Below are 20134 nucleotides of genomic sequence, written 5' to 3'. Positions count from 1 at the left end.
CATGGTAGTAAAACACAAACTGTCTTAACAGGGTCCTTAGCCTACCCTGGAAAGTCAAGAAAAATTGCCTGAAGGAGGTGACTCCCAAGATGACCCTTGATAGAATTCACCAAATGAGGCCTCAGTGATTATAATCTGGTACTAAAAGAGGAATAAACTAAGGGATTGATAATAGTCTGGTACTGAAAGAGTAATAAACTAAGGGAAGCTGAAATGGAAAGTAAGCATCTGTTTATACCCCACAAGAAGGAGCCAAACTAAGACTTTATCCTGATAGACCCCCTTCCCTCAAAATTTTAAATTTGAAAAATTCAAACCTGCAGACAAGTTGAAACATTAATACATGAAAATCTTTCACCTGGATTTACCACTTAATATTTTATGACACTACTTTATCTGTATATTAATATAACTTTTTTTCTGAGCCGTTTGAAAATGGCAGATACCATGGTGTTTTATCCCTAAATACTTCAGCATGCACCTAAGAATTCCTGTATATAATCATACTTTATTATCCAAGAAATTTAACATTGATACCGTATTATCTAACAGACAGTTAGTATTCAGATTTCTCTGGTTGCCCCCAAAATTTCCTTTATAGCTTTTTTAATCCAAGAAATAATTATTGACAGTATGTGTGTTATGAGTCTAGTCTCCAACCTGTATTCATTCCCTGCCTTTATTTTTTATGACATTGACTTATGAAAAATCCAGGTGAATTGTCTTATGAAGGGTTCTACCTTCCAGATTTGTCTGATTCCTATTGATTAGCTTCATATTAAACTTTTTTGACAAGTTTATCTCATGGGTAATGTGTATCCTATTCGTTTTTATTTACCAATATTTTAAGTAATTGTTTTTTTCATTTGGAGGGATATCAGATGGCTTTAGGTATACTATACTTATTATATTTCTCAGTCTGATTGTGTTCCAAGCTTTATATTAAATATCAAAGCAATCATAAACTGTTTTAAGACAGGCAGGCAGACACATATATGCACACACCTCTGCACCCGGGCATCTTTTTTTCCACCCCAGGCTCTTTTTTTCTGATGCACAGTTACATATGAAACCTCTGAGTTTCTGGGCCCATGTGGCTAGGGGAGCAGATACTTCAGGGAAGTAAAGGTGCACTTAAGAGAGTGGCAAAGGAAGGTTTGTAGTTGTTGCTTTATCAAGGTTTGAGATGTTTACTTCTTTATTCTATGTCCTATGTTCTTGGAGTTATCCAGGGACTAAATCATATCTCGTTAATACAGTTGTCATTATACACCAAGAGTTGCAGTAATTATGTTGCTGTTACCATAAACGTCTTTCAACCTTGTTGGTGGAGCATTGTCTTAGGTGGTACAGAACATCAGCCAAAATACAGAATTATGTTAATATATTTAATGAAAGATTTCATTTTATCACTGTGTTTCTGCCCTAATATGGAATAGTTTTAGAACTACCCATGGGTGTCAGATTTCTTTAACCCTTATTGGGTGACCTTGCTTAGCTAAATTAGAAGAAATAATCCATTTCGACTTTGTCAAATGCTAGACTCAAACACCTCTGAAGAGACCTTTTTCCCTTCATTTATTAGTCAGATCTGCACTCTTACAGGTCTCTAGAGAAAACATTCTGTAGTTTTCTTCTATTTATAAAGTATATCATTCTAACATCAGTTTTTACCATTAGTAGATTTTTTTTTTCCTGAATAAATAAAGACACATTCCTGGAAATGAGAAATTGAGAGAAAATTTGGTTTTCTAGGTGAAGGATCAGCAAACTACAGCTTATGGGCCAAATCTAGCCTGTTGTCTATTTTTGGAAATAAGTTGTTATTGGAATGCAGCATTGCCCATTCATTTAAGTATTACCTGTGGCAGATTTTTCACTATAAGGGCAGAGTTGTATAATTATGACAGACTGTATAATTCACAAAACCTAAAATACTTTACTGTCTGGCACTTCACAGAAAAAGTTCACTAACCCCTGTTCCAGATAGATAAGAACATTACACAAGTGGGTCTCCTTTTGAGAAAATTTAATATGCAAGTACCCAACTTTGGAAAGCAATCTAGAATTTTGTTTCTAGTTGCAAAGTATCTTTTACTGTACCATTGCAATTCTTTAAGTTAGTGCACATAGAAAAAAGTAGTAATGAAAACAAATTTCAGAAGTGGGCAATTTGTTGTAGAAGTTAAGATTTATTGGCTTGTGATTAGTATTTTAGAGCTCTCTCTTCTGTGCAACATTTTAGGCAGAAAACAATGTTATTTTCTGCTATCAAAAGTTAGGATGGTATTTAGAAAAATTGGTTTTGTAGGTACATGATCTTGTATGGATTTGTTATATTTCATATATTGTTTACCTTGATAATCATTTTCAGTTTCTTAAAATTCATGATTATGATAATCACTTCAGTTTTTTTGTTTACCATATATGCTTCCTGTAGTATTTTTGGGTTTTTTTTTTCCCTCTGTTGAACAGTTTACTTTTACAGAATATTTTTGACAAAGGAATTACTGAATTTTTCTTAATTCTGATAATTTCAAGGGGTATAAGTATGCTCCAGAGTAGGTTTAAATAGATAATAAATAGGAATTGAATTTTAAAACTGGATAAAATAAATAGGCTTGGATTTTCAAAAGCCTGTAATTAAGTTTACTTATATTTCTACTTCAATTGAATTATTATTAATATAGTTTCCTTCCTACCTAAAGTATTGTGCACAAAATTATTATTTTCCTCACAGTTACTGTACTGTGAGAATTTTACATACAGAAAGTAATAAAGATCGGAGCAGGTGTGAGCCAGCTCAGTGTCATGCCTTAGATCAAGAGTGCTTTCTTATGTTCTTTATAAGTGAAAGTAAAACAACTCTGGTTCAATGATTCCTGGTTAATCTGAGCTTTATTGTATGTATCTCAAGAACTGTTCTTTGAAAATTGAATTGCTTTCGAGCATTGCTGAGCTGGCCTAGTAACATGCTGAAACTAACCAGTCATGTGGCTTAAATAGATGTGTCAGACAAAGGAAGCATTAACCTTAATCTTATGGAATGTTTTATTCAAGTGAGGTTAGGGATAAAGTAAGTGTTCGTATGTTTTTGTCTTCTCTTGACTTCCAAGGAACCTGGAATTGGGAGCCCAGAAACGTAGGTTTTAAGACTCTTTAGCACTAATTAGGAGTTCCTTAACAAGTCAGCCACCCATCCTCTCTGTTACTCAGTTTTATTATTTATGAAGTGGTTAGAAAAGAAAATTCTCTAATATTGTTCAACAGATTCTTTCAGGTAGGAAAAGTCTTCGCAGAATTGAAGTTTTGCTAAGAAGGGATTTAATCTGACTTTGCCTGCCACCGGTGTATGTGTGTGAATGTGTGTGCACATATACTTGTTGCCCTCACCTTTATACTCTGCCCCTCTTAGAGCTTCACTAACTCTCAAATCTCTAACTTAAGTTTACACTTTTCTTCTGAGCTCTAGATATTTTCCATATTTAACATGTTTAAAAAGTAGATTTATTTCCCCCAATTCTTCACTGCTCACTTTTATACCCAGACTGATTACAAAGAAAAACAGACGGAAAACACACACATACACAGAAAGCTTAACTGTTGTTCTGTCTTCAGTAGCAGCAGCACCAGCAACCTTATCAAATAAGCAACATCTTCAGGGTTGTCTTGAACAGTTCTCATCACCCATCAAGTTTGCTGGCTGATCCTCTAATTTGTATTCTCCTCCGTGCCTACGGGCTGCTGATACCAACAAAGTTTTTTTAGGAAGTTATCTTTTTGCATTTTAAGCTTTACAGTTTGTTATTAGGACAGTCAGGATACTTGCTGAATGTTCACATGTATAAAATGTGAATTTTAAGACTTCACAATAAAACACTGAATGAATTACTATAACGTTATATTTAGCAAACATTGTTTACATTCCATATGTAGAACACTTTACATCTTAGTAAAGGAGAAGAGGAACAAGAGCAATAAAAGAAGTTGAAAAATATTTGCTGCTATTCATCAGTCAAATTAAGGAACTAAAGTACAAGCAATCAAATAGAATAGAATTATAAAAGATGGTAAAGTTGCAAGACATAGAATAGATGCTTGCTGCTCCAAGTGTGGATCATGGACCAGCAGCTTTAGCATCACCTTGGAGGTTGTTAGAATGCAGGACTTCAGGCCCCTGCTGAATCAGAATCTGCATTTTAACAAGATCCCCAACTAATTTATATGCACATTAAAGTTCAATATGCACACTAAAGTGGCCTCGATACTTGTGACCTAACACTGTTTTAAGTTTGTAGTGTGCTAACGAATTTAATCTCCCACAACAACCCCGTAAGGCAAGTACCATTGCTATTTCCCATTTTATAGTTGAAGAAACCTGTTTGACCGAGGTTCCTCAGGTAGTAAGTGGCAGAGCTGGAATTTACACCCAGACATTTTGCTTTTGTATTTCTCAGTTGACTATGCTGTACTCTCTATATAAAGGGCTAAGTGAATATGGACTAAAGCAGCTTACAAATAGGGCTTGGTAAATAAGGAAAGACAACTTGAAGGTGAGATGTGGGTGCATGGCCCTAAACTCTACATTACATTTTTTTAAATGCATTCACATGTTCATTTGAAGAAATGTATTAATTTATTCATTATTGCCGTCTTACGAGATGAATTTGGTGACCGCATCTTTTTTCTAGAATGTCAAAGTGTTATTTACTTCTTTTAACAATGAGTAAATGATGTCTTTATTACTAAACAGGGTTTATTAGAATCAAAGCAAAAGCAAACACTGTATTTGAATTGATACATAGTAAATGCTCAACTAGTTGGATTTTGTCCTTTTTTTTTTCCTAAATCTGAATGACGCTTGAGTTAATAGCACTTAATGTCAGTGTGTGCACTGATGTTTTTAAGTTTGATTGCCCATTAATCTTTTTCATTTATACAGCAGACTGAGAGGAAGTTGAATTGTTGAGCTATCTGTTTAGGGGTGAAAATACTAGAAAACTTTTAACACTTTGTGTCTTCTTGGGAAATTTTTCACAGAAGAATCCCAGAGGATTTGTTTTTGTTTTTGATCTATTCTTTCCAGATAACTGTAGTAATTGATTTAAGTTTTAATCTGTTGCAGAGAAAAACACTAACACTTTATAGACAAATAATAGACAAATGGCATATACTCAAATATTTATAGCTGTTTAATGGCATTTTATAGACATTTATTTGGGTTTTGTTCTTTGTTTTTAATTAAGGGAGTAGTGGGGTAGATGTTAGTTCATTGTGGCATTCAGCTTATATTTGCTTGGCTTTTTCATGGTTGGTGACACCCTAATTCCTAGCATGATAAATAGTAACCCTTTGTGCTTGATTTTGTTTAACTTATTTGAGTTGTTTTCAAAATACATTCTTTTTAATTTAAAAAATCAGCTAAGCTTGTGTATGGTTAAGTTTTTGTTTTGTTTTGTGTTTGATTTGTTCTTTTAGGGAAAAAATCCTATAAAATGGCTATTAAATTTTTAGCCAATGACAATGAGATTTTCTTAATATTACTTTGAATTCTTTACCTCTTAATTCTTAGAGTATGTGGTTTTGTTGTTCTGTAGTGTCTTACTAAAATATTCATTTTTTTACAGTGTATTGCAAGTTCCACTGCATTACATGCAAATATGATTCACTCATACCTAGCTGTTTGTGGATTCAGACTCATAAATGAACCATTTTTAAGTCGTTAATAGTGTACTGACATATTTCTGTGTTTTCTGATATTTACAGATTCGAGTGGTGAATGCATTTCGTAGTTCTTTATATGAAGGGTTAGAAAAACCGGAATCAAGAAGTTCGATTCACAACTTTATGACACATCCTGAGTTTAGGATAGAAGATTCAGAGCCTCATATCCCCCTTATTGATGACACTGATGCTGAAGATGATGCTCCTACAAAACGTAACTCCAGTCCTCCGCCCTCTCCCAACAAAAATAACAATGCTGTTGACAGTGGAATTCACCTTACAATAGAAATGAACAAGTCTGCTACCTCTTCATCCCCAGGAAGCCCACTACATAGTTTGGAAACATCACTCTGATTGTAAGCTGAATGTTAACACACTAGCTGCATTGTAAAGAAACAAATTGAAACTGGGTCTTTTCACATATTGTGATGGACAAGCTAGTATTCTTGTCTTTGGACTTCAACAGAAGACACACTTGTACGAATGTAGATTTATTTTTTTAAAAAAAAAAAAAGCAAAGCTTTCTGCCAGACTGAGGGTGCTTTTTGGGGGGTGGGAGAAATGAACTGACAGATAAACAGTAACTCAGCGTAAGTGACCCGTGGATCATCAGTAGTACCCAAGCATGGTCCTGAACAGTGTATTAGCAGAGCTTTAGTTTATCTCAGTCCTGGATGGGAGAGAGGGAGGAGTAAAACTGGGCAAGACAAAGAGCCCTGGATCGTTGAATTGACAGTTTAATTTCTGCTGTTGGCTGTTAATAATTTGGATTATTTATGTTTATAAATGATACAGATCTGTTTACAAGGTTTGTAGATACTTTTTTTGTTCCTGTTCATAGATGGGAAGCTTCCTTATAACTGATGCAGAGAAAAATTAGTCCTTCAAATACTGCTGTATTTTCAGGAAAAAAAAAAGGGGTGTTTCTATTGAAACTGTACTAAATTTTTGCCTACAATTTACCTTGTTAAATATTGTAGATAAATTGCTAATACTAATAGCCAAATAGATAACACTAATGCTTTGTTTAAAAAAACGAAAAAAACAAAACAAAACAAAAAAACATGAGCAGTGGTGTTCTAATGAAGTTATGACATCTGTCCTAATTAGTTTCTTAAATACATTTACTACTTAATGGTTTTGAAGCAACTGTTTAATTTTTAAAATTTTTGAAAACTTGCTAATAACCTTTTGTTCAGAATTTAGTAGATTGTTTAATGCAGGACATCAACTACATAATGAAAGATGCTTGAAATGCTTTTGTTATTTCAGGCAAATCAAATTAAATCAGACTATCAAACTACAAGAGAACCTTAGTCCTTTTTGTTTTTGTCTAAACATGTTAGTTTAGTGATGTCTTGGTGAACTGTGAGTGAACTGTATTGATTTTTCTAATCTTTAGAGACCTTCACACAGCATGAGGGCTGTTGGCATTTTGAAAAAGGTTAATAAGTAGAAGCATACATGTTTTCCTTTTGTTTTTGAAACTTGTTTGTAAACATAAATAAATATGCCCTTTTATTAAATAAATTCATGGCAATGTTTTTTTAAAAGACATTTCGGCTTCTTTACTCAATTCTGCATATACAGTGCATCAGTCTGTTCTCTTTGACCACAATTGGAATACATTTCAAGATGGTAACAGCCCCATGAAGTACCGCTTTAATTCCTTGCTGGTAATTTAATAGAATCAGATTAAGAAAATTAACACAATTTTGCCATTTGACGTACTCTTCATTTAATTTAGTTTCTCTAAAATAGTCTCACAGGTAAAAAACATAATAACAATGACCACCATTGTCTTTGATAAATTTATTTTAATTCTTAAGTGGCCAAATAACAGATTAGGTAAAATGAGATTACATGAAAAGGTTCTAAAATGATATATTTAGATGCAATAATTAACCATATGCTAGAATGCCCACCTCTAAGCCAATTGGATTCTTTAGCTCTCTTTTTCTTTCCTTTGTCTACCTTCTTCCCTTTTTTGCCTCTGTCTTTACCGTTTAGAAACGGGCATGTGTTAGGGCCCAGATTTCACCAGATACACAATCCTCAGGCTGACATAAAGTTTACGAGGACTGCTACTATAACTGAGAGTGCTGACCAAGCAAAGAAACATTTAGTTGATGGTGCTTGATATTTTTGGTGGGTGGGGGAAATCTTTTTCTCACCATCAAATCTTTGCAGTAATCCTCTGCAGGTCTTAGAAACACATTGGCTCTGTCAGCATTCTTAATTGTACATTTATTCATCAGGTATTTATAGTGAATCATACTGTAAAAAAGAGGTAGCATGATATGCTGGAAAGCATATTAGACTAGGAGTCAAGACCTGGTTTCTAGTCTTGGTTTTGCCATTAATGTGCTGCATGATCTTGGGAAAATCATTTACCCTAAATAAGGGTGGTGGACTATCTTGAAGAACCCTTTCAACTCTAAAAATTGACCCTATCAACTGGAGAGCCTATAAGGCATAGGGAATAGAGAAAAGGGACATGTTTTCAGTTTTCTTTTTTATTTTGGTTATGCTTAAATATGAATGTAATTACCAAAAGATTTAGAAGTGCATGTGCTTTGGAGGATTTGTATTGAGCTTTTACAGTATTCATTTTTCAACTCAAGGCAATGGCTTTCTACACCAACTCTAATCCATAAACGGGTCTTATGACATCCATGAAGTAGTAGCAAGACATGCTTAGTGTGTATTTCTCTCTTTGAGACACTGTAATTTCTACCAGAAATTTCCAGAGCATTATGTAAGTAGAAAAAAATGCAAGCAAGCTGTTAAAGATCTTGGATCCCATTATATAGTATGTATAGCTGAAATCTGTAATTCAATCACTTTTTCTCTTTTATCCTCTAACCAAAAAATTGTTTAATTTTGCATCCCAAATGTTTTTAATCTTTGTATATTTTTTAAAAATCCTTTTCTCCTCATCATTGCCTTTTTTGTGGTTGTAAATAGACTTACTTGCACTTTGAAGATGAGTTACTCCTTGTCATCTTACAAATATGTGATATGGTAATTTTCATAACAGATGTCAGTTTTGAACCAAGAATTGGTGATTTGTTTATAAGAAAAAAACTGGCTTCATTTCTGTGAAATTGCTCTTTGAAAATTTCTTTTTACACGTGTAAGCCAACTGAGATACCGTGATGGTGTTGATTTCTTTCAATGATGCTTACCATCTATTTTAGCCACTGAGCCTTTTATTATTTGTCTATTTGTAAAGTTTATTTGTCTTAACTCATTTAATAAATATACTGTTTATCTGTTTCTGAATGGGGACTGAACTTTCTGGATATTGATATTGATTTGAAAATATTTTGGAATTTTTTCTACTTGAAATTTTAGAAATCTAATTGAAAATTCTATAATGTACTTGAAATGTTATGGTTGTGTTACAGTGAATCACTCTTCTAATAATATGCATGGTCTTGCCTCTAAGATGAGAGTGGGTACATTGTCCCTACTCTCCAACCCACTGTCCTCAACCCTTATAGCACAATAGATCATTTCTGCAATCTATGGGAATGTAATCTGCTGGTTTTAGTACAGATTAGTTTTTCACATTAGCTGTTAGAGCTTAATTTTATTTCATTATCCATACTTGTCAATACCAGTTATCTGAACTCTATGGTAAAAATTAATAAAATTACCCATAGTTGTTTTTTATAATAAGTTATTAATATAAACTAGCAACTTTGTTGAAATACTGAGTAAACTTTAAATGATGATGAATACCATATTTTTCAGTTAGTATAAATCACTAGTAAATTATTGAGTATACTTAAGTACCATATTTGTGACATGAAAGATATTTTCCATTTTGTCAGATTAGGTTTTATATATATATTATGTATTAGAATTGAATTTTGAATTAAGTTCTCTTTGTAAAAATTAGCTGAGAAAGAAAGGGGAGTTTTAAGCCTTTGCATGTTGACATTGTTCCTTCTCCACGCCTTTAAGATTGTGTCTTATTGCAGCTGCCTTCTTTCTTTAACCTGTGCTACTCTAAGACTCTTATGCTCAAACCCCCATCAACTTTTATCTTTTTTAATTAGTCTGTTAACACTCATTTGTAGACCAAAATAAAAGATATTCTTAATAGCATAATTATACCACCTCACTAAAAATCTGAGAAATAATCTTTCTTTTAGAATAAGTGTTTTTATACCATAAAGACTGTTACATGTGGTCAGGAAGTTGATAGTTGTGTTACTGTACTTTTCTCATCAGTATGTGTCACAAAGGAAATTACCAGACCAGGCATTGTTGCTCATGCCTGTAATCCCAGCACTTGGGGAGGCCAAGGCTGGACAATCATTTGAGACCATCCTGAGCAACAAAGCTAGATCCCCATCTCAACAAAAATAAAAATAAAAAATTATCTAGTGGTGGTACCTGCAGGTAGTCGTAGATACCAGAGTGGCTGAGGTGAGAGGATCTCTTGAACCCGAGTTCAAGGCTTCAGTGAGCTGTGATCACACCACTGCACTCTAGCCTGGGAAAGAGTGAGACCCTGTCTCAGAGAAAAAAAGGAAATTGCCTTTATGCAAATAGTTTCTTTTTCAACCAATTGATAGCTTTACCCCTTAAACTCACCATTGAGTTTGCTTTTATGCTTTACATCTAAGAACTGTTTAACATTTTTCCTACTAAAGTATTAGACATGTTAAATCTGTATTCTGTTAGTTCAAGGTATTGTTGTTGAACAGTATAATAATTGTTCCAAAGTAGGGAATCAAAGTTAAGAAAATGTACGTATGTGCTTATACATAATCAGTCTCCGGCACAACTTCCTTAACCACCACTACATCCTAGGAAAACAGGTTCCCAAATCAGTAACACATAGTCTGGGTTTGGGTTCAGTGCAGGGAATCCCTAGGATTAAGGATTCATTTTTTCCAAATAACGTTTTCAGATCATTAATTATAAGCACTGATACTTTCGTTAGCTATTATTAAAAGGGACATGTCACAACATAAATTAGTATTTACGGAGTACTGGGTATATACTAAGCACTTTACATGCATTATGTAAGCAACCTGGTAAACATTCTGCCATTTTACAGCAGGGAAATAGGCTTAAAGAGTTCAGGTAACTTGCTCTAGGTCACATGGCTAGGTAGTAGAGCTGGGATTCACACTTGAGGCAGACCATTTCAAGAGGCCAAACCAGTAGCCACTGGTCTTTACTGCAGGAGTAGCATCTTGTTAACCTGAATCAGGGCCCAAATATGAACAGTTAAAAATCTCTGCCTGACTAGCATCTTGTTAACCTGAATCAGGGCCCAAATTTTTGAACAGTTAAAAATTTCTGATTAACTTAAGCGTTTCCATTATTGCACTTCTCTGGTATCACATGCTTCTGAGAGGATCAAGAATCTTCACAGCCTTCCTGGGATAGCTCAAAAGACTGAGGCAGAATCACCTATTAAGATGTATAATCCAAGCTTTCCTCATGATCAGACCTCCTCTAGCCAAAGAGTCAAGGATAAACTCGGTAGAATGGTGCTTTTAATAGCATATTTTGAATAGAGAATTTCATTATTTAGTGCTTTTAAGATGGGTGTGTTTATTCAAAGTCTTATAGATGGCCCAATAATTTAACCTGTTGCTTTGTTTCCTAGAGAGTTTGGAATGAAAATAAATACAATATTAGGGAGACACTCTGCATCTGTGCATTTTTTGGTTTTGAAGCTTGTGAGACTAAAGAATAGGGTGTTTTACTTTCAATTAACTTTTTATTTTGTGAAGAATTATTTTGTCCTTAAACAGTATTTTCCTTGATGAAAATTTTTTTTTTGAGATGGTGTCTCACTGTCACCAGGCTGGAGTGTGGTGGCGTGATCTCAGCTCACTGCAATCTCCTCCTCCTGGGTTCAAGTGATTCCCCTACCTCAGTTTCCCAAGTAGCTGGGACTACAGGTGCACACCACCATGCCCGGCTAATTTTTTGTATTTTAGTAGAGACAGGGTTTCACCATGTTGGCCAGAATGGTCTCGATCTCCTGACCTCTCCGCCCACCTCGGCCTCCCAAAATACTGGGATTACAGGCGTGAGCCACCGCGCCCGGCCAATGAAAATGCTTAATGCTGTAATATTTAGTCCTATTGCACATTGGATTTTAAATGATCCGTTTTTAAAATAAGAAAGTTGTTGCCATTTTTAAACTATTGTCTTGATACCATTTTATATTAATGTTATTTGCTTTGTAAATGGTTCCCCTTGGTCTGTAAAAATTAGGTGCCGATTTTTATAATCTTAAAATATCTTTGTTAAGAAAAAGTATCTTAAAACATTGTCATGGAGGGGAGGTGGGCAAAGTGGTGATTTGGGAAGGTTTTGGGTGTGTTGGATGGATTGGTGATTCAAGAGACTGAGGGTAGAGATGTAATCAGAACAGTTAAAACATTGAGTTGTACAGGCCTGGGGTACAGAGGGAATAGACTAGGATAATAACAGCAAAAGTAGAGAGAATAGAAAAGAAAGAGTACTTGAAAGCATAGATGAAATATTTGTAGCAAAACAGGAAACCTAGTTGATGGCATTTCAAGGCATCATCTACTTTTGGATTTGTTAGCTACTTATGTGTAGAATGCAAGAACATTTAATTAGGTGACCTCTTAATTGGCAGAATGATTGGATTAAATATCAGTCTGGTAGTGGTTTCAAAGCATTGTTTGCAGATCTTGTTCATGTCTTTCAGATTTTCTGTGAAACAGTTGTTTCAATAAGGAAGTAGAAGGAAAGCTTGTCACTGTCTTGGGCAGCATTAAGCTGGGAAGAGTTGAGAGTAAACTAGATGACAAAATCAGGAGTCAAACTGATATGTGATGAGATGACTAAAACAATAGTTTAATATAGATGTAAAATCCTGCTCTTTGGGACCTAAAGTCAGAAACAAAATGACAAGAGGAGGCAGATGTCTGCTGAAATGTGGAAAAACTGTAGGTTTGGTTAACAGAATGGAAAAGGTGCATTCTAGAGTCCTGAATCCTGGCCTTGAGGGACATGGGAAGGTTTGGAATAAATGCAATGAGGAATGTTCCTGAAAAGAATAAGAGACAAAAGCTAGTTTGAGCATCAGTGAGGAAAACCAGGATGTGAGTATACATTTTGCTCGCCAGCAAGACAGATACACTAAAACTGAAAGCAGGTATGAAGTTGAAGGTGGCTCAGGTTTAGATACCAAGGTAACATAACCTAAAGAAAGCAAAACCATGTAGGTCAGTCACAGCAGGAGCGAGGTGGCCAACTCGAGCAAATACCTCCAAGAAGCTATGAATGGCTCTTCATTTGCTCCTTAACAACTCTAATCTCACATAGTTGTCACTTCCCTCTCTTTTTCCATTGCTATGAGCACATTATATGTTCACATGTTTTTCCTGCCCCTGTAAATTCCTCGAGGCCCCTTTTGTACTTGTATCTCTTCACAATGCTTGCACCACCCTGCCTCTCCTTCCTCAACACAACAGATGTGTAAAAGAAGGTGCTTTTCCCCACCCCCCCCAAAGGAAAATCACCTCTGGGAGAGGGTGTTGAGGCTCAAAGAGTGAATCTCTGAGGTGTGTGAAGAGGCAGTATTTTTTCCTAGCAGTTCACCAGGACTGGGTTCTAAATGGTTCCAACTCTTATACCAACTTCTAATATCTTGAGCCCTCAGTTTCCTCAACAGGAATATGAGTATTGCGATTTCTGCCCTGCTTTAGAAGTTCAGATGAACTTGAAAATGTGAAAGTGCTTTTAACAATTATAAAGCACAGTATAAGGTAAGCCTATTGACTGAGCAACTGAAACCTGTGAAGAACTGTTCCTGCCTCCTCTAAGAAATTTGGCTTAAATAAAAAATTTCAGAGTTGAAAAAGACCCTTAAGTCCCAACTGGGTCATAAATACCCATGCATTATGAAGGTTATCCAGGAGATTCATCTCATTAGAATAATAGTGTTTGCATCCATTTCCATTTTTTCTGTTTTTAGTCAATTTTCCCTTCTAAAAAGAAGCAGCTTGCTTTCCTCTGGGTGGTAAATAAATGAGGGTGCTAGTGATCCAGTCACACAGTTTTTTATTATTTATCATTTAGCTGAACACTAGAGCTGCTCTGATGGTTTGAGACCATTACCAAGTTTTAATTGCTCTTTCTGTTCCCAGTCATATCTTTATTCCCATAATAAACCATGGGATAGATCATTACTTCCCAAACTTTGCTGTACATTGGCATCACTTGGGAGAACTTTAAAACATACTGGTGCCAGGCTCCCAGCTCAGGCATTGTAGTTTATGATGTGGCTTGAGGGAGCACTGACACTTAAAATTTAATTCCCAAATGATTCTAATATGCAGCCACACTTTGGGAACTACTGAGTAAAACAGAGGGAAGCATTGAGAACCACAATAATGAAATGCAAGAAGTTAATGAGCATAAAAGAGAAAGTATACAGGTGAGTATATTAAACTTAGGTTTTTGTTCTTCTTTTTAGAGACAGGTTACAGTCCTAGCTCACTGCTGCCTCGAACTTCTAAGCTCATGTGATCCTCCTGCCTCAGCCTCCTGAGTAGGTAGGACTACAGGTGCATGCCACCACACCCAGCCTTTTTTTTTTTTTAACTTTTTGTAGAGAGGGAGTCTCACTATGTTGCCTAGGCTGTTCTCAAACTCCTGGCCTCAAACAATCCTCTCATCTCAGCCTTCTGAAGTCTGGGATTACAAGTGAGCTGCTATGCCCAGCCAAGCTTAGTTTTTTTGTTTTTTTGTTTTTGTTTTCATTTACTGTTATTAAAAACCTGAACTTTTGGTGGAAGTTTACTTATACCAGGTTGAAAACGTCTTTATCTCATTTTTTTAGAAAAAACAAATTATGAACAAATTTAAAATAAACTAGTTTGTCTTATGAAAGCAAAATAAAAGGATTTCTTTCTTTTTTTTTTTTTTTTTTTTTTTGAGACGGAGTCTCACTCTGTCACCCAGGCTGGAGTGCAGTGGCACGATCTTGGCTCACTGCAAGCTCCGCCTCCCGGGTTCACGCCATTCTCCTGCCTCAGCTTCCTGAGTAGCTGGGACTACAGGCTCCTGCCACCACACCCGGGTAATTTTTTGTATTTTTACTAGAGACGGGGTTTCACCGTGTTAGCCAGAATGGTCTCGATCTCCTGACCTCGTGATCCACCCACCTTGGCCTTCCAAAGTGCTAGGATTATAGGAGTGAGCCACCGCGCCCAGCCAATAAAAGGATTTCAAAATCAGGTCATGAAAGTTTACTTTTAATTTCTAGTCTCTCTCTCTATTTTTTGCCCCCGGTCTGTGACCAAAGCCATCTAGTCTGTATTTATAGGTACAGTTTCAAAATCAAGCAATATGCCTTTTTTATTTCTAATATATTGTACTTTTTGGCACAGTTGAAAGTAAACAGCATGTATCACTTGGCAGGAAAATGTCAGATTTTATGATGAATATTTAAAGTATATTTAAGAGTACACATCTTTAAAATTAGATGTTTAAATAAAATCACCTTGTGCCTGGGAAAAATTACTAGCTGATTTTTTTGTTGTTGTCTCTAAGAACAATTTCTAAGTCAAATTCATCAAAAAATATTGGTTCCAACCATACGCTCACTTAACCCCTAAAAGATCCCATAGAATACCCAACTGGCCTGTACCATATCCAACTACAGTTACAGTGCACAAACTGACTTATTGAGCCCCTGTTCTAGGTCACTTGCTTTTGTATTTTACCCCAGTGAGTCATTATAACTCTACCCCTCTCTTATAATAAAGAAGTTAAAGTTGCCTGTGACCACACAGCTAGTTAGTATCATCTGGGATTTGAATCCAAAATTGTTCAACAACCAAACTCATGACCATTTTGCTGTATCTGAAATGGTATATCAGAAATGACTTGGTCCAGACACTCTTAAGTTTTAAAATCCTGGCCGGGTGCGGTTTCTCACACCTGTAATCCCAGCACTTTGTGAGGCCAAGGCAGACGGATCACCTGAGGTCAGGAGTTCGAGACCAGCCTGGCCAACATGGTGAAACCCTGTCTCCACTAAAACTATAAAAGTTAGCTAGGCCTGGTGGCAGGCGCCTGTAATCCCAGCTACTCGGGAGGCTGAGGCAGGAGAATCGAACCCAGGAGGCAGAGGTTGCAGTGAGCCAAGATCGTGACATTGCACTCCAGGCTGGGGGACAAGAGCAAGACTTCATCTCAAAAAAAAAAAAAAAAAAAAAAAAAAGCTTTAAAATCCCGTCAAACCAGATTTTCAGATATATAAAGGCAGCTTGCAAGTCCCTCAGCCCCCAAACTCCATTCCTATCTTCCTTGCTCAACATCTCCAGTTTCTACAACGTTCTTCAAGAACATAGAACATCCTAGTGGGTTGCCCATATGTCCCAGTTTACCAGGGTAGACTTGGTATGCAAGCCTGCCATCCCACTGTAATTAAGAGCGATCTGGGCCGGGCGTAGTGGCTTACACCTGTAATCCTAGCACTTTGGGAGGCTGAGGTGGGCAGATTGTGTGAGCTCAGGAATTCAAGACCAGCCTGGACAACATGGTGAAACCCCGTCTCTACTAAAATACAAAAAATTAGCCAGAAGAATCGCTTGAACCTGGGAAGCGGAGGTTACAGTGAGTCGAGATCGTACCACTGCACTCTAGCCTGGGAAACAGCGCGAGATTCTTGTCTCAAAAAAAATAATAATGTTTTCAAGCTGCATCATCATTTCTATCCTTTTTCTCCAATGTGTCTGTATCCCTCGCGACCTGGCAGCTGTTACTTTGAAATTGTGAAATTTAGAATTCTGCTATGACAAGTGGAAAATTGAGAAAAGACGCAGAGCCACCTTTTGTCATCGTGTAGGTGACAAGCAGGCTCCCAAGTATATCCTGCTAATAGGAGTAGCTCTCAAAAGTTAATCTCAATAAAGCCTCCTAAAGTCTCTGGCAAAGAAAACTGCTGCAATCCCTTGTGCAATTCTCCAGATTAAGCTGTTTGGGGGAAGCCTACCTTTTTTCAGCCCAAAGTTCAGGAGACTGAGGATGTAACTGGGGACATGATCATTGATTCAAAGGTGATTGCTTAAGTATCTTAAAAATGTATAGAGCTAATCTGAGTACCTGCTTAAATTTCAAAGAAGCCCTGTGGCTTTTTTCTTTCATTTTTTAAAGGATAAAATTTACTCGCCAGAAATACATTGTGAGTCAGACATCCCTTTGAGGACAGCATCTAATAAAATGACTGGCACACAGGTGATCAATTAATGATTTTAAATAAATGAATGAAATCAAGTTCTTTTAAAAAATGCTTTCCTACATGATTTTAATAGCAAAACAAGTAATAATAGAAGCTCGTTTAAGAGTATTTTAGTGTATCTTCATGATGAAATAATATGCAGTTATTAAAAATTTTTTAAAACTTTAAAAATCATGCATTTTATAGCCTACTCTTCATTCAGCATAATACTGTAAATATTTCCATGTCAATATTCTAGACGTAATGCTGCACAACATTAGTTGTGTGGGTTAGGACATGTTATTCAGTCCCTGAGATTTACCTTATCTTTCATCTGTAAAATGAGGCTAACAGTTTATCTCTGTGGTAGCTCAGTGTTATTGTGATGATCAAATGAAATGAAGAGTCAGAAAATCCTGGCACAGAGCATAGCCTGTAAAAGAGACTCAGTAAACATACTGTGATGAGAAAGAAAAGAACTTTCGGCCGGGTGCGGTGGCTCACGCCTCCCAGCACTTTGGGAGGCCGAGGCGGGCAGATCACCTGAAGTCAGGAGTTCAAGACCAGCCTGGACAACATGGCAAAACCCCGTCTCTACTAAAAATACAAAAATTAGCCAGGCATGATGGCACACACCTGTAATCCCAGCCACTCGGGAGGCTGAGGCAGGAGAATCGCTTGAACCTGGGAGGCAGGGGTTGCAGTGAGCCAAGATCGCGCCACTGCACTCCAGCCTGGGCAACAGAGTGAGAGACTGTTTAAAAAAAAAAAAAAAAAAAAACTTTCATTGATGAAATATTACTAGCAAGTTATTTAATATGTGCTGGCCCTAGTACAATGAGGGAGGCAAAGTAATGGCTTGGCCAGAAATGGTAATGGCTCACAAGGTTGTTTTTGTTTGTTTGTTTTTATGTTTTTCATTGTTTGGCTACATTGAAAATTAGATTTCACCAAAAACATCCACATTTTTTGGCATCTGGCAGCATTAGGCCTTCATTCTCGTATGATAACAATAACCTAGTGCTTTTCCTACCCTCCAGTTTGCCACTGTCCCCAGCACTCCCTCTGGTCTCTGTGCCACTGTCATTTATCAGTATTGGTGGCCATTTATTATTGTTTCTGTAATGGTAGAACTAAGAAGAAAGTGAAATATTTTTGTTGCTATCAAATGTGAAATAAGGAAACATTTAAAAGGATTTACTTTAAAAAGAAATTCTCGTCACTCTGGTCATCTTCACTCATATTTTACCTGCATGACTCCATAGGCATTTATGTGGAAATTGTAACCTCTTATAAAATTTTAGAGCCATAAGGAACCAGCACTTTGGACTAGATAGTCATACTTTTCCTGGTATAGACGAATGAGTTAAGACTAATCATGCCTTTCCTGGTATAGATGAGTGAGTTAAGATTTCTGAGAAATTATGACTTGCCCAAGATCCTAGTTAAAAATAAAGTTAGGGCTGAATCTAGATGTAGAGTGTTGTCTTTATATTAGGTATTTAGAAGTTTTATTTTTTACCTTTATTTTTAAATAATGAAAATTAGTGTAAATTCTCTTTAGAGTAAACAAACCTTCCAACAACTCTCCCCTCTACAAAATAAACATGTAACTCATGGCTTTCTAAAAGTAGATTTTTAGCACTTTCTGACAATTTCAAGAAACTTTTTAGCTTAATAAGCTTTAGTTTTGCCACAGTGTTTGTAGCAAATTTATTTAAAGAGACCATCTGAAAAGTATTGAATTTTGTGTTACTGGTTTTCCTTTTCTCAAAACTGAAGAACCTGGGCAAAACTTGTCCATTGAAAGCGACACAACCTTGACCCTTGGATCTGGAGATTTCTGGAAGTCATAAATTTGGTTTGGTCTATCAGGAAGAGACTTCACAGTGGCTCTCGATTGCCTGTGGAACTGGAAAACCCACAAATAATAGATTCACTTTTGTAGATAATTTCAGTCTTCTCCAAAATTACTTAATGCAAATAACAAATGAGCAAATTATTTTGTTTTTGTGCTTTTTTTCTTCCCCTCTCTGGTTTCTGGAAAGGGAAACAGCCCAAATAAGTTGGAAAGTAGATAACATGGGTAATTGACAATTGGATCTGTACTAATTAAGTCGTTATTAGTATGTATAAAAATGTAAAGCTCTTTTGAGGCCAGGCGCGGTGGCTCACTCCTGTAATCCCAACAATTTGGGAGGCTGGAGCAGGCGGATCACCTGAGGTCAGGAGTTCAAAATCAGCCCGATCAACATGGAGGAACCCCGCCTCTACTAAAAATACAAAAATTAGCTGGGTGTGGTGGTGCGTGCCTGTAATCCTAGCTACTCAGGAGACTGAGGCAGGAGAATCGCTTGAATCCAGGAGGCAAAGGTTGCAGTGAGTCGAGACCACGCCACTGCACTCCAGCCTGGGCAAAAGAGTGAGACTCTGTCTCAAAAATAAACTAAGATAAAGCTCTTTTGATATTTACCATGAGACTAATTGAATTCATTTGAAAATAGACCCAAAAGGAATTATAGCTAATAGCTTTACTTTAAAAACATCTTAGCTTTTTACGCTTTCTCTTTTGAAACATTGCTTTCAGCATTGAATTGGTAACCACTTTATATGGGAGATTTTGTGTTATATTTGTTATGAAACATTCCCAAATATAAATATCTTTGGTTTTTATTTCAGATTATAATAATCTATGCTCACTATTAAGTTGGCAAAGTATATAATGACAAAGAAAACTACCATTAAGCATATCACACAGACTTAAAATTTTGGTGTATATATTTGGAAGCTTGTGTTCTGTGTGTGAATACCATCATTCATATCTAGCCAAACCATTGGAACTGTACACAGCTGGGGTTTCAGATATATAACATTCAGTTTATGGATTTAGGAATGAGCCACTGCAATTTAAATTGCAAGGTGGGACAAGAAACACTTTTTTAAAAAGTTTAAATATATGAAGGTATAAGGCATGGACCAGGCTGGCTGAGAGGAAGAGAGCAAAGGATCTTGGTTCACAATGAGGCTGTCCCTGAGAAAGAAAGAAGTGAGAGTGAAAATGCTGTGTGATTAATGTCCTCAGCAACTGTATGGGAAGTCTGCCTTCTTTCCAAAAGGGCTATAAAATGAAACATATTAAGCAGTGGCCCAAGCCATTCTTCTGTGAGACCC

General features: G+C 36.3%; 1 protein-coding gene across 6 annotated transcripts in view; it reads left to right on the top strand.

Annotated features, from left to right (window-relative positions):
- ATP2B1 (ATPase plasma membrane Ca2+ transporting 1) overlaps positions 1-9009 on the top strand; it is an 87811-nt gene extending 78802 nt beyond the window's left edge. For all 6 annotated transcript variants that reach the window (XM_063646549.1, XM_063646545.1, XM_063646546.1 and 3 more), the window contains one exon: positions 5767-9009. In XM_063646549.1, the coding sequence (XP_063502619.1) occupies positions 5767-5792 (26 nt within the window). In that variant the 3' untranslated portion in view covers positions 5793-9009. The remainder of the gene's footprint in view (positions 1-5766) is intronic.
- The last annotated feature ends 11125 nt before the right edge of the window (positions 9010-20134 follow it).

The sequence above is a fragment of the Pongo pygmaeus genome, chromosome 10 (genome assembly GCF_028885625.2).
Source record: "Pongo pygmaeus isolate AG05252 chromosome 10, NHGRI_mPonPyg2-v2.0_pri, whole genome shotgun sequence".
NCBI lineage: Eukaryota > Metazoa > Chordata > Mammalia > Primates > Hominidae > Pongo > Pongo pygmaeus.
Note: the sequence above shows the minus strand (reverse complement) of the source record. Positions and strands in the feature narration are given on the sequence as shown.